Source organism: Eschrichtius robustus, chromosome 7, assembly GCF_028021215.1.
Source record: "Eschrichtius robustus isolate mEscRob2 chromosome 7, mEscRob2.pri, whole genome shotgun sequence".
NCBI classification, from domain to species: Eukaryota; Metazoa; Chordata; class Mammalia; order Artiodactyla; family Eschrichtiidae; genus Eschrichtius; species Eschrichtius robustus.
In genome coordinates, this window is record NC_090830.1 from 89,003,441 (window position 1) to 89,019,577 (window position 16,137).

The 16,137-nt window shown below is 34.2% G+C and overlaps 1 protein-coding gene and 1 non-coding gene across 3 annotated transcripts in view; both read right to left on the bottom strand.

Annotated features, from left to right (window-relative positions):
• Positions 1 to 16,137, bottom strand: part of WAPL (WAPL cohesin release factor) — a 75,935-nt gene that overhangs the window by 18,263 nt on the left and 41,535 nt on the right. For both annotated transcript variants that reach the window (XM_068548010.1, XM_068548009.1), the window contains exons 5-8: positions 4,594 to 4,689; positions 2,989 to 3,141; positions 2,577 to 2,713; positions 1,753 to 1,864 (exon numbers count right to left, since the gene is read on the bottom strand). In XM_068548010.1, the coding sequence (XP_068404111.1) occupies positions 1,753 to 1,864; positions 2,577 to 2,713; positions 2,989 to 3,141; positions 4,594 to 4,689 (498 nt within the window). The remainder of the gene's footprint in view (positions 1 to 1,752; positions 1,865 to 2,576; positions 2,714 to 2,988; positions 3,142 to 4,593; positions 4,690 to 16,137) is intronic.
• On the bottom strand, positions 1,601 to 1,674 carry TRNAW-CCA (transfer RNA tryptophan (anticodon CCA)). Its single transcript has one exon. It is a non-coding gene; the product is annotated as a tRNA-Trp (tRNA).

Below are 16,137 nucleotides of genomic sequence, written 5' to 3' on the forward strand. Positions count from 1 at the left end.
GCCAGTGTAGGGCACACGGGTTCGAGCCCTGGTCTGGGAAGATCCCACATGCCGTGGAGCAACTAAGCCCGTGTGCCACAACTACTGAGTCTGTGCATAACTACTGAAGCCCGCGCGCCTAGAGCCCATGCTCCACAACAAGAGAAGCCACCACAAATAAGAAGCCCGCGCACCGCAAGGAAGAGTAGCCCCCGCTCGCCGCAACTAGAGAAAGCCCAAGCGCAGCAACGACGACCCAACGCAGCCAAAAAATAAAAATAAATAAAATCAATAATGTAAATGTGTTTTAAAATCTGTATCAGAAACTTAGCTATTTTTTTCCTGTAAAAATAAACACAGCTGGGTTTGTGTCAATACATAAAACTACGATGCTCAAATAAACATATTTAGACTCATTTCTTTAAAATAAACCTATCAGGTCTGGTCGAACCAAGTAATTTTTAAAAAACCATTAATATAATGTGCTCTCAAAATCATTCAGATCTGGTAGTTAGCACACTCTGCTTGTAATAAAATCTACAAGTACTGAAGGTGATATAGGTAAGCATTAATATAACAAAGAGGTCTATGTTCGAATATTCCAACATTTGGGATATTACTTTTTTTCCCCCCTACATATGTATTTATTTTTATTGAAGTATAGTTGATCTTACACTTATTTCAATGCACAGAAACACAATTAACTATCTAAAGATTTAAACTTTGAATCCCCAAAATTCAGACTAGGTGACTAATTAAATGCTTACAGAGCAAATATTTTTGGAAATAGGGATGTCACAGTACAGGCCTTAGGAGATCCACCGCCCCTAAGAACACACATTAATGCCTTGGTCCTCTCGTAACTGCATAAGAAAGCAAATTAATTCTTGTTCTCTTCTCCCTCATTGTTTTATACCTGCTACAACTTGGTAATGGAATTCTCCTCACTCGGGGTTAAGTATACTGCTTTCAGTTTCAGAAGACTCAATATTAGATTATGTCACCTAATCTGCACTTGGAACACAATTTCCCTGAACAAAAATATAATAAAGCCATCTCAAAATATCACTATTGATGATTAATAATGATTTTTTTCTAACTTTGAAAATGTTAAACCTGACTTTTATATGTAAATATGCTTTATTTTTAAGTGTCAAAGTCATAATGAAAATGAGGATATGATTCCTTTTCACAGTGGGATTCAACATCCAGACAAATTGCTAAAAAAAATTAATATCAAAACTTTTTTTTCATGCTATTAATATCAAAAACTAGTAAAAGATTTTTTTTTCCAGTACTTTCTGATTCGAGGAAATCAGTACTTACAGAATTAAATATCCAGTATGGCATGGTATGTTAGCTACAGTATCCAGTATGGTATGGTATGTTAGGTTATACAACGGTTAATAGGATATACTGACAAGTTAAGGAGGAAAAATGTCATGAGAAGATAATCTTAAATGATTTATTAAGCAAAAATTCTGGCATTAAGCTCTAAATATTTAGCACATAAAACTAACTCAACCCATAATGAGAAATATTTACAGATGAATATCCAATGAAGGTTTTTTTTTTTTTTTTTTTTCCTATTTTGGTCATGCCATGCAGCTTGTAGGATCTGTTCCCTGACCAGGGATCGAACCCAGGCCCCCTGGCATTGGAAGCTCAGCATCCTAACCACTGGACCACCAGGGAATTCCCGGGGGTATTTCTCAGTAGCCAAATAAACTAGAATTCTAAAATAATGCTTCTCAATCCCAGAAACTTAAATACCTGATGATGCTGGGAATCATCCAAGGTTTTAAAGACCATTGCTACCATTCCATGTGCTCTCAGGTGCATTCGAAAACTGGGCATGGCACATTTAGTAGCCAAGCTAATAACACTAGAAGAAAATAGACTAGGTTAAGGGGGCTGAAGTTTTTTTATTTGCGTAATACCAAAATAAGCAAAAGGGCGCTCAGGGGTGGGGGTGTATGTGTGTCAAAGCATTGCCCATGCAGATCACAATATTAAAAACACGGGCAAAACAAGTTATTAAAAACTTACTGATGTGATTAGGTATGCTATATAAGAAATATGAATAACCCATGATCATCTTCAGTGTTTTCCTTACATTACTACTACCATTAAATGAAAAGCAAAAAACCTCAGCTACCTTTCATAATGCTTCTGATCCATAAAGATTATAAATATCTAACTGGACATATTCCAAATGACTGGATAACTCAATCAAACCAAGATATTCAATCCATTACAGTATGTAAAAGATGATCCAAATCAAAACATGCTTAAATTAAATCTATCACTTGCATATGTAAAATCTGGGGCTAAAAGTACTTAAAATATTCTTTGGCATAACACTCTTTTAAGCATCTGGAAACTGAAGCCTATGCTGTGCTAAAATGCTGTATCATCCAACTTTCCTTTGTGCATGTAGAATCAAGTCCCTTAAAAGAAATCAATCACATTTTAACATCACTGGCTATAACCTACACCTACGATAACAAAAATCACAAATGTTTGGCTCTAATGAGCTAGAAAATTTTAATGAGAAAGCACACACACAGTTTTCAAATATAAAAATAAGATCTTACCTAAGGCAACGTGTGTTTAGAGGCTGAGTGCTCTTTAAGCCACTTAACAAGTACTCAATGTCATCAGTGAACTCTTGATTTTCACCAAATTCCACCACATCATTGAAGTGCTTCACGTGCTGAACAACAGTATACAACTGCCAAGAAAAAAATATGTCCACCTCTTTTGTAACTATGAAGTAGCATATTTAAATATTTAAAGCACTTGCTATGCTTTATTTAAAAGTGTATAAAATAGTTTATTAGATGGCAACCAAAAAAAATGTTTTAAAAACATGGGTAGTAGTAGGACAAGATAAGTTTGTGGTTCAAAACTGAGTATCAGTGTACTGATATGTGTTCAAGACATTAAAAGGCTAAATTACATACGAAATTCTATCCATGTGCAGTAAAACTGTATATGGCTGCTTACTTCTTTGTCTTCTTTTCTGCATTTCAGTGCAGTAACTATATCTTGGTAGGGCTGAGTAGGTATTGTCACAGTTTTTATCACTTTGGGTGGTGGTGCAGGAGCCTTAAAAACTCCATCATCTTTTTGATTTTGCTCCTTTGAAGACAGCCTCACCTATTAATAAAGGTATTAAATTAGTTGTTCTACATAAATATATAAAAATAGTAACATCTCATCTACTTGGCAAATTTAGCTTAAGGGTAATAAAACCCCTATTCTCCCCCTCAAAGGTAGGGGGAGGCCTCTGAAAGGTCACAAGGGATACTTTAAAATTCCATGCACTACAAGGTAAGACTCATATGTGTTTTATTCACAAAAGAACCACTCAGGAACTTACTCTGGTCTTTTTAACCTTACATTTCATACAATTTGTTATCCATCTCCAGGACCATTACAAGGAACAAAGAACCACCATTACATACATAAATAGTATTGATAAGCAGCTCAGGATAGACAGGAAAACTACAACAGATAGACAAAAGAATTTTTAAAGTACAGGAGTCCATAGTTCAGGGTAGGGGGGAAAAGCCATAATTAAGAGCATGGTATTTAATTACTAATACACACAATAATGGTTTAATACTAGTGAAAGAAGTTTAATATATCAAGAAGACAGGGAACTGTACATTACATTTTAGAATGATCTCTATCCCTATTTTTTGTTGTTGTCTATAAAGAACCCATTCCTTGATAGCTCCAGATGACTGAGGTGTCACCATTAATCTGTAAGTATTAATGCATGGTCCTACCAGTTATTCTGAAAAAAATAATTTGATAAGAATCTTTTTCAAATGTGTTTTGAATTGAACGGTATTACTGGAATGCAGGAAAAAGTTCTACTCTGAAAAACAAATTAATCACTCAAAGACACTTTAAGATCAATATAGGATATAATTTATAATATAGCTCTTAATCATTAATACAAACTTGAAATATGTAATTTATAATATAGCTCTTAACAGTTAATACAAACTTCAAATAATTTGCCCTTAAACACTAAATACTATAATTCCATAAAATGTCAGGAGTGAAAAAAGTAGTCCAATATTTTTTAAGGCTTTCATTTATAACCGAGCAACACCAGAATTTCTGTTATCCTGTCCACAATCCTTACTTTTCCAATGAATTAAACTAAAGCCACTAAATTTTAGTAAGGAAGTTGAAAATAAACTGTTAAACAGAAAAGCCAGAGACTTTCAAATTATGAATGAAGATAGCAACTGCTTAATTTAAAATTCATTACACAAACATGAAATTAAAAAGTACAAGGGTAAGCTGTGACAAAGTGAGAGAGTGGCATGGACATATATACACTACCAAACGTAAAATAGCTAGTGGGAAGCAGCCGCATAGCACAGGGAGATCAGCTCGGTGCTTTGTGATCACCTAGAGGGGTGGGATAGGGAGGGTGGGAGGGAGGGAGATGCAAGAGGGAAGAGATATGGGAGTATATGTATATGTATAACTGATGCACTTTGTTATAAAGCAGAAACTAACACACCATTGTAAAGCAATTATACTCCAATAAAGATGTTAAAAAAAAAAAAAAAAGTACAGTTCACTTACTGTGACACTCTGAGGTTTTACTACTGGTGGCCCAGGTAGTTCTTCTGAATCTGGATGGTTCCAATGCCTGGCATTATATACAGCTTTTGTAGGAGACTAGAGAAATGAGGAAAAGATCAACTGTTTCCATCTTACTTTGCATACTTATAAAATTACCTCATTTTAAAACTAAAACTAAAAATCATAAAGAGTAATTTAAATACATAAACATATATCCTAGACAGAGCAGGATAGACAATATCCGGCTTATACTCCCACCATGCTCCCATGCCGATGGCAGACATGGAGTCACAGTGCTATTCCGACACAAAATTGACAATCAGTGTTCTGGACGATTATTACCAACCAAGAAAAGAAATTAAACCTCTTGCCAGGCTTATATTAACTTATAATTATATTAACTAATCAATATAGTTAAATTCAACCTGTTCTTTATTCCTCATACTGCTGATTCATGCCCCACATTCTTCCAACAATGAAAATCAGGCAGGTTATGACAAGGGATAAAAGTCCTTATTCATTTAAGTGAAACTGGTGAGGCCAGATGAGTGCCGTTATTCAAGTTTTCAGGTTTTATAAAGGTAAATATGGTATGTATAACACGTATTACATAACACACTGGAATCTAAAGCAGTACTATATACTAAAATACATGCAAAATGTATAAAAATTCACACCGGGTGGGATAAAGATGTAAATTGCCCCACCCCAGTTCAGATTAGTTTGCTGCCAAATCAATATACGATAAACTTAATGAAAAAAAACTTTAACACTTTGAATTTCAGAATTGAGGATAAATAACTGTGAGCCTGCATGATCAAATCCATAGGATTTAATCTGTATAAAAGGAACAAATCCTCACTTTCAAAAGAGGACTGATTAAACAGACTGACATTTTCTCCATCCTTTACAAAAGTGATGTTAAATTATGTCCTTTAAACTTCAAATAAATAATCTCATTAGAAATTTTGTGTTTTTAAGAGTGTAATTAATTAATGATCTTCATACTTTCAGTACTACATAAAAAAATAAAGAGTACAAAAGAAACATACTTCAAGACTGGCCAAAAATCTGCATTAAAAAATTAACCATCTTCCCTTATTAGCTGCAGTGAAGTAACATAATTGGAATTAAGCATCATACAAAGTTATCTTTTTATACAAATATTATCTTCAAAATAACCATGCTGTGACAAAGACAACAGTGTAAGCTCCACAAGAACTGGTTTTTCAAAAGATAAAAGTTTAAACTGACTCACATATTAAATTTGTCAGAAAATCTTAACAGTAAAAGGAATCTACTGTGAAACTTACATAAAGCAGAAAGTCTCATTTGTATTGTGTATATGAACGTATTATTCTTATATATCAGGTTAGCATAAAGTAATGCAGCATTAGTAATCTAAAGCAATTTATGTACTCATGCAATGACTTGATCAGGCCCCCTAAGGCACAACCATACAGAGCAGACTGAACATAAATTTTTAAACCTAGCTCTATTCCTTACTATTTTTCTCTCAAACATTATCTATATAATCTACATGCCTGCTAACTGTTAGATCCCTCATTTAAGCAACCTCTAATCCCCAAAGCACAGCCATAAGCTCAGGAAGATAACAGACTTTTGAAAGGAATAGGTGCCTCAAGGCTTAAGCACTTTACTTATTTTTAAAAAGCACTGATTTCAGGTAACAAACAATCTTTTGGATAACAAAAAGGTTATCTGGTTCCACAGGTAACAAAATAGCACAGTCAGGTCAATGTTCTAAATTAAACAGACCCTGGAGATTGGGATTGACATATACACACTACTATATATAAAACAGATAACTAATAAGGACCTACTAGATAGCACAGGGAACTCTACTCAATACTCTGTAATGGCCTATATGGGAAGAGAATCTAAAAAAGAGTGGATATATGTATATGTATAACTGATTCACTTTGCTGTACACCTGAAACTAACACTGTAAATCAACTATACTCCAATAAAAATTTTAAAAACATTAATACCAAAAAATATATATAAATTAAACAGACCCCCTTCCAGTTAATTGTGAGTGGCAATATACACCTAACAGTTATAAAGGAGACACAGGAACCAGATGATCCAGATAAATAGTAAGCTCTACTACTGCTTGTTACTAAACATTTTTCTCATCTGTAAAATGGGGTTAATAACAGTACCGACTGTAAAGGGTTGTTGTGAGGATTAAATGAATATATGTAAAAACACATATTAGAGTGCCTGAAACAATATGTGCTATACAAGTTTTACTGCTGATAATTCAAGTTATAATAATTGTTATGTGATGATGTGCAATTCTGAGTTCAGCATCTTCATAAAAAGAATTGGAGTATATGGTCTACCCACATAACAGAGGGACTGCAATAAAAGGGATAACTGACATGAACACACTCTGTTAACAAATATTATTATTATAAAAAGTAGACTGGGATATACTGTTCTAATTCATCTCAAAAGTAATTGAATGATATGCCTGATAAATACAGAGGCAAAAATCCTCAACAAAACACTAGAAAACTAAATTCAATAGCACATTAAAAGGATCATACACCATAACCATGTAGGATGTATCCCTGGGATGTAAGGATGGTTCAACATATGAAAACCAACCAATGTGATACACTGCCTTAACAGAATGAAGGACAAAAATCACATAATCATCTCAACTGGTGCAGAAAAAGTATTTAACAAAATTCAACTCTCTTTCATGAAAAATCACTCAACAACAGGAACAAAAGGAAAGTACCACAACATAGAGGTCATATTTTAAAAGCCTGCTGCTAACATCATACTCAACAGTGAAAAACTGAAGGCTTTTCCTCTAAGATCAGGAACAAGGCAGGGATGCCGATGCTCACTGATTCTACATACTAGCAAAAGTAATTAGGCAAGAAAAAGAAATAAAAGGCATCCAAATCAGAAAGAAAGAAGTAAAATTTTCTCTATTCACAGATATAATCTTGTATATAGAAAACCATAAAGATTCCATCAAAAAAAAACCCTGTGAGAATAAATGTATTCAATAAAGCTGTATGATACAAAACTCATTTGCATTTCTATACACCAACAAAAAACAATCAAAAGAGGAAATGAAGAAAATTCCATTCACAGTAACATCAAAAAGAATAAAATACTTAGGAATAAACTTAACCAAGGACGCAAAAGATCTGTACAGTGACAACTACAAAATGTTGAAAATAAAGGCACAAAGAAATGGAAAGACATCCTTTGTTCATGGATTAGATGACTTGATACTGTTAAAATGGTCATACTACCCAAAGTGATCTGCAAATTCAATGCAGTTCCTGTCAAAGTCCCAGTAATAATTTTTACAGAAATAGACAGAATGAACCTAAACTTCATATGGAATGCCAAAGGACCCTGAATAGCCAAAACAATCTTGAGAAAGAACAAAAAACTCAAAGGCCCCACACTTGCTGATTTCAAAACATTACAGAACTACAGTAATCAAAAGAGTAGGCTACTGACATAAAGACAAATATATAGACCAACAGTACAGAATAGAACGCCTAGGAATAAATCCACATATATATGGTCAAATGATCTTCACCAATGGAGACAGTCTCTTCAATAAATGGTCAATAAATGGTGCTTGGAAAACTGGATATCCACATGCAAAAGAATGAAACTGGACCCTTATCTTATACCGTACACAAAAAACAACTCAAAATGTATTAAAGACTTAAAGACTTAAACATAAGACCTGAGCTAAAAACTCCTAGAAGAAAACATGGGAGAAAAAAATACATAACCCTGGTCTTGGCAATGACTTCTTGCCAAGAAGCACAAGCAACAAAAGCAAGCATAGACAGGTAGGACTACATCATAAAAAGCTTCTGCACAGCAAAGAAAACAATCAAGAGTGAAAAATGCAACCTACGGAATGGAAGAAAATATTTGCAAACCATATATCCGATAAGGGATTATTATGCAAAATATATAAGGAACTCCTACAAGTCAATAGCAAAAACAAACAAAACAAAAAACAAAACAACAACAAAAAACCCTGACTAAAAAACGGGCAAAGGACTTGAACAGAAATTTCCCCAAAGAAGAAATGGCCAATAGGTATACAAAAAGATGATCAACATCACTAATCATAAGAGAAATGCAAATCAAAATCACAATGAAATACCACCTCGCACCCATTAGGATGGCCACTAGCAAAAGAACAGAAAATAACAAGTGTTGGCAAGGACGCAGAGAAATTGGAACCCTCATGCAGTGTTGGTGTGAATTTAAATAATGAAGCCATTATGGAAAACAGTACGAAGGTTCCTCAAAGAATTAAAAGTAGAACTACCACATGATCCTGCAATCCCACTTTCAGGTATTTATTCAAAAGAATTAAGAGCAGGATCTCAAAAAAATATTTGCACTCCCATGTTCAATGCAGTATTTTTCACAACAGCCAAGAGGTAGAAACAACCTAACCATCCATCAACAGATGAATAAAGAAAATGTTACATATCCATACAACAGAATATTATTCAGCCATAAAAGAGAAGGAAATCCTATCATATGCTACAACATGAACCTTCAGGATGTTACCCTAAATGAAATAAGCCAGTCACAGAAAGACTTTAAAACTGCATGATTCCACTTATGAGATATCTAGTCAAACTCATAAAAACAGAAATGGTGGTTGCCAGGGGCTGGAGGGAGACTGAAGTAAGAAGTTACTATTCAATGGGTATAGAGTTTCAGTCATGCAAGATGAAAAAATTCTAGAGATCTGTGGTACAATACTGTGCTTACAGTTAACAATACTGTACACTTAAAATGTTCCTAAGAGGGTAGACATCATGTTGTGTTTTCTACCACAATAAAAAAAAAAAAAAACTTTGAAAAGGCTTTGAAGCTTAAAAGTATACAGAATAACTGCATAAGTTATATTCAAAAGATACATTCAATGAACATTTTGTTTACTCTGTTGAACTAGGCAGCTTAGTAAATACTATTATTTTAAAAGTTTTGACAAGGTTTTGCCATTTTAATGCTAATGATTAATCTAAAAGAAAGTGAATCCAATGAGAACTGTTCCTCGACTATTCATTATTTCAAAGTTTTACAAGGTTAATATAGAGTTTACTATCGGCAGCAGGAGGAGATGAAGATACACCCTACTATCTAAAAATTAAAATAAAAAATAACATCTGGATGTGGCTAATACACACACACGGGGCGGGGGGGGAGGGGGGTGGCAGAGGTTAAGTTATGACAACACTGACCAACTCTGAGCTCTTCACATCATTCCAAATAGTATAACAATTCCACGTGCACCTAAGTGAATTGTATATGGAAACCATACAACACTACTATGTCACATAATAATGTCACTCAGTGAAAGTGACTGTGTACAGTATCTGCAAATATACCAGATAGCAATCAACTTTTCATGGAAAATGAAAATCACTCCTATCATTTAGCAACCTAGCTAAGTTTTAACTGGGTCATTCTGATTACACCACCAGGCTTATCTTTAATTCTTGTTAATTTTTTTCTGGTTTAAAAAGCAGATGCACCATATTAACCAGATTCCTTAACTTTTCTGTGTTAAAATATTTGTGGATTCTGTTTCCTCTGAAATGTAATGGGAAGAATACTTAGAACAAAATAAGCAGAAAGCTCTTAAGACTACTCTAACATTCTAAAGATTTGCAATCATTGTAGCACATTTCAGTCCTAGTAATCTTAAACATACTATTCCTTTCTTTCAGTTCTCCAGGGGCATGACAAATAAGGAGAACCTCAAATGTAACACTGTATTACAGCTAAGGAAAAAATATGCCAGTGACAGACCCTAGAGCATTTATCCATGAGAGGGAATCCAGTATCTACAAAAACAATGGATTAAAAATTGGTTTTTACAATTATAATGCCAAGGCTGTGGTTAACAGATTGGCTTGTTAAATCACAATTATAAAGCAGAGGTAAGAAGAGTTCCTTCATGAAAAGCTAAGAAGAAATTACAGTATTGTTATCCTTTATTGAGCTGGCTCTCAAAAGGGAAAAAAATTGGAATAACCGCTTTTAAGCCATATGAATTTTTTAGCAGTACCAAACTTATTTCTGAGTTTTAAAGAGTACTATGTATACTGTGTACTAAAGGAGAACAAATATAGTAAGCCGATTAGAATTCATCCAGCCTTACCCACACAAGGATGTCATAACAGAATTGCACTCTCACCAGTAATTCAATCAGCACATTCTAAAACTAAATGAGTTCTGAAAAAGCAAAGTGCCGCAACGCACCACTGTGCGTGCGTGTGTTTGTGCGCGCACACAGTACTTTAGTGGCAATTCAAAAAGGGGGAAAATTAATCTGAATTTGGCTTTTTAAATAAATTGTTAAGTTTGTTTGTTTTTTCCTAAAGATGGGCAGTAGAAGCAGAGGGAATTTGAGGAAGAAAGTTTTACAAAGATTAGGGTACCTTTTAGCTCTTTAGAACTTTCTTTTAAGCATAATCATATAATCTCAAGTTGTCTTAAACTATGACCAAAAAAGCTTTAAAGTAAATTTTCATAATTTGTTAAATATTCAGGGCATTAAATTATTTGAGGAAAAACTGCAGCTATCCCTAAACTAAAACCAAGAATGTCTGTACTGCTAAGAACTAGACATTTAGAATATGTTAAGATAGAGCACTATGCAAAGAATATAATCCACAGGCACACAGGAGAAGTAGAGCTGAAAATCTTTCTTTTCTCCCTGATTCAATTAAGTGCTACAGATAAACCTTTCAAAGGTACAGCTGCTATTTTCATGAAGAAACTGTCAATTCCTATCCACAAGAAGAACAATACACCTACTACTCAGTTGTTTTAACTTCAAAAGTATTTATACCAATATTATAAAACTTTATAAAAGCAAGCATTGCCACATCAGAATATCACCTTGAAATAGCATAACCTGAACATAAGCTCTAAAAAAGTCCAGGTAACAAAGCATAAAATCCAATACTTGGCCCTTTGTGAAAACTAATACAACGAAGCCTACAACTCAACAATTGTTAAATAAAAAGATACTAGAATGAGCCATGATGAAAAATCAGCTGAAATAAGCATCAGTTTTACAACTAAAAATATCGCTAAATATAGAATGGACCAGCTGTATTAGGGAGATGATTTATCAAATTTAGAAACACGAAAAGAGAAGCTGAAAATATCTTGAGACACCTATGGGTAGATAGAGAATGTTCATTCTCCCCTTCGTTTTCCTCTTAAGAATATTTAGCTGGACACATGCTTGCCCTGATTTTCCAACATCTCTTGCTACCTGTGTGGGCACGTGACCAGGTTCTAGTCAATCAATGAACAGAAGTAGGGTACACCTTCTGGGTTCTGGCCTTCTAGGGATGGTTCTTTGCCTCCCCTTCCCATTCTTACTATTTGTACTCTTCAATACTCTACAGATGGTAGAACACCACCCACAGAGGAAGGGGTCCCTGACAATACAGCAACTTGAAAATAGTCCAGAGATAAACAGCCAAGGTCTGATATGCCACAGAAAAATAAGCTACCAATTAAAAACTAACTTGAGATTTCTTTTACAGTAGTTGAGGCAAATGCTACGACTGAAATTAGGACTAAATAATGATAGGGATGTGCTGAATATATAAGATTTTGCCAACACTGGATTTGTATATACATAACCTACACACATATAACCTTAAAAGAAACAATTTGAAGGATATAAAGAACATTTAAGAGAAGAAGGAAAAAACCAAGGAAAAATACAATCTAAAGCCAACTATTTTTAAAACAAACGTAAACGTATATATTCTGAGGAATATCTGTGAACTCACATGGTACAATTTCCAAGAGTTATTACTAAATAAAAATTTAAATAGAAAGCAAAGTGCCAAAGTGCACATACAGATGCTATCTTTTATATAAGAAAGGGGGAAAATAAGAAAATTTGTGCTTATTTTTATAAAAAGAAATACAGAAAGGATAAAGCAGGGAAGTCAGTTCCCTACCAGGGGTGAGTGATGGGCTAGAACATCACTCAATGAAGTGACCCTTCATTGAACTTACCTTTTTGTATAGTGCTGACTTTTGGAAGCATGCTAATGTTGTGCATATTCAATCAAATAAATTAAATAAATGAGAATGAAAGGGGATAAAAACCTAAAAGTGAAAGCAAACCAGAACACATAAACCTACTCATAATTCAAATGAATAGCAAATACAATGAAGGGAAGATAGAAAGAAAAGACAGGCAGACAGAACTAATCTAAATAACTTATGAACACAGTATTTGACTTTATACCTTGAGTCAGTGGCAGTGTAGGGTAGGGCAAGTGCAGGATTACAAATAAATCCTAAACACAGTAGTAGAGTTATTTATTGTAGTGGAATGGACAAAGCAATTCTCAAACTATTTTAGATGCATTATAGGTTTTAGTAAAAGTGTTGATATTGCTAGGAGTCAGGGTTAAGACAGAAGGCAAGAAAGAACCCTGTAGGGATGGACTAATATTGAAGTTAGTGTGAACACATGATTTCTAAAACAGATATGTGCATATGCAGGAATCCATATGCATATACATGAATGTTTCCTATCTCCATCTACTACTAAAAGGGCCAAGAAGTGATGACCACATCTACTGACCAGATCTTGGTCTCTAGTACCATTCCCCACTAAAGGGAATGGAGACTTCTCAGAGAATGGGCTTAATTCCAGGGCTGGAGCAGAGCAGGTACAATATGAATCTGGAAAACTGTGTTATGTCAATAAGTAAGAAAATGCCCATAGAATGATGGGGGTATGTCACAGAGATGGAAGAGCCAGACTAGCCAAATCAGGACAAATGTACCTCCAAAATAAATAATGAATTATGAACCATTAGGCAGGAATTCATGAGTCCATACTGATAAAAGAAAAACAAAACTAAACAAATAAAATAAATAAATAAACGGGGAGAACTGACTAAATGAATATTTTGCAAGCAGCACAGCAAACACTGAATCAGGAAAGCATCATCATGTATATCAAATCTAAGAGTATGAAGAACAAGGTATTTGAATAGTCTCTTCAAAGACTGCTTTTTAGTTGCATGGGGAAGAAAATAATTATACAGCAGAGGAACAGACAACCCCTTAACTGGGTGATCATAATTAACATTCTCCAGAGGTGGCACGCTGAAAAGAATACATCATCACTTACACAGTATCCCAGCCTAAAATGAATAACCTGAATACAATCATGAAGAAACTTCAGATTAAACCAAAATGAGAAGCTTTTTTTTAAAGGGGGATCAGGGGATGTCAACGTCATGAAAGACTACAGAAATGTTCCTGGTTAAGAGACTAAAGACACAGCTAAACAGCTAAATGAATGACAGCTAAATGAAATACCTCACCCTAGACTGGATCCTGTAGCAGAGACGAGAAAATGCTACAAAGGACATTACTGTGTCAACTGACAAAACTGACACAACAGATTAGGTAAAAATACTGGATCAATGTTAAATTTACTAAAGATGATTACTGTGATGTGGACATGTAATTGATTAGGAAGTACACACTGTATTTAGGGTACAGGGCTAATTATATATATATATATATATGAACTTACCCTTAAATATTCAGAAAAAATACGTATGTATGAATATATATACACACAAACACAGAGAAAGAACAAATGAAAAAGCGAATATTAAGATAATATTCGTAAGGAATGTTTGTTGTACTATTTTATTTTTGTAACTCTTCTGTAATTTTGAAATTATCTCCAAGTACAAACTATTTTTAAATTATTTCCAGATAAAAAATGTTAAAAATCTTTAAAAATTCTCTCAGAAAACTTGTAAAATAGAAAAAGTATAAATCATCATTCTATCAGTTAATATTTTAATTTCCATGAAACAACTAAATCAAATTCAGACAACAGTAAAAGAAAGTAAGAAATCAAAGAGTAATAAAAAGATGAATTCAAGTTTAATACAGGCAATCCTACAAAATGGGAAGGGATAAAGATATTCTTCATTTATGTTCTTAAATCAAATGTTAATTAAATAGCCCATCAGTAACAAATGAAATAGCAATACTTCTTAGCTGAGGCACAGAAAAAGATGAAAACATAACCCATACCTGGCCCAAGGGTAGTAAGAGTTTTCTGTTTTTAATGTCCCCTCCTAAAAAGAAAACGGGCCACTGATAATCTTCTCTGCCCTGGCTTCTAAGAAGCTCAAAGTTGTATTTGTGGTAGGTCCCCAGGAAATCCATCAAGACAAAAAGGCTTGAATTTTGGCTTCAACTCATCTATTCCTTACTTTTTCTTAACACAGTTTCCTCATTTATTTTCAATCTGGTTCTACCAAATTTGTCTCTGTTCACTATAAGAACAGACCCAGAAACAAGGCAGATGACAGAATGAGGAGACAAAGACACTGAAAATAACTGTAACTATATTCCACATATGTAAGAAAGTAGGGAAAACAACTGAGTACGTTAAGTAGACAAGAAAGATATAAAATAGACCCAAACTAAACTTTCAGAGATGGGATTAATAGCTGATTAGACGCTGTAGAAGAACCTGAAAATGGGCAACAGAAACTATCTAAACTATCTCCAAATGAAACCAAGACTGAAAAAATTTAAAAGATGGAAAGAACGTCAGCACATACTGGGACAAGTTCACCCAGCCCAATAAATGTATGAGAAAGTAAAAATTAACTCCCTTCACAGATAGTACTTTGCCCTGAACCTCTCAAACACTGTTTCATTTAAATTTTACCCAAACTCCCCAGTTCCCCCAAAATCCTACAAAAACTTTTCTTTGGTAAGACGCCCCTTGGTTTCTCTGCTGTGCAGTATCCTTTATTGCAATAAGTCAATAAGCCTTATTCTGTCAGATTACAGGTTATACGTGTTGATCTTAGGCTGATTCAAGCAAGACAGTATAATAAGAGTCCCCAGAGGGGGACAGAGAGCCAAAAACTATTTGAAGAATATTGGCTAAAATTTTCCCAAATTTGATGTTTACCAATTTTCAAACATAAAATAGCCAAACATTTAGTACTATATGAAGATTCTTTGCTGAAAGGTACTTCCAAAAATCCTAGAAATAAACATTTATGAACACCTTCTGTATCTCAGACACTAAGAATTTAAAGGTGAAAAAATATATGGTCACCATCCCCAAAAAACTCCCAATATTTTACATCTAATGTTAATTTATGGTCATCATTAGCATAAAGTCATAAGACTATCAATAAAAGAAAGTTCAGCAAAGAGTTTTCTGGATGTCAGAATCCAAATGAACTCTAAATAAAATGTACTACAAACTGGGAAACCAAATTCCAAACTATAAACAACCTAATACACACACACACACACACACACACACACACACACACACACACTCTCTCTCTCTCTCTCTCTCTCTCTCTCTCTCCCTCCCTCCCTCCGTCAAATATTTGTTCGAGTTCCCATGCTCTTGATTAACCCATGGCTACATTTTCTCATTTCAAACTTCATTTTCTGGGA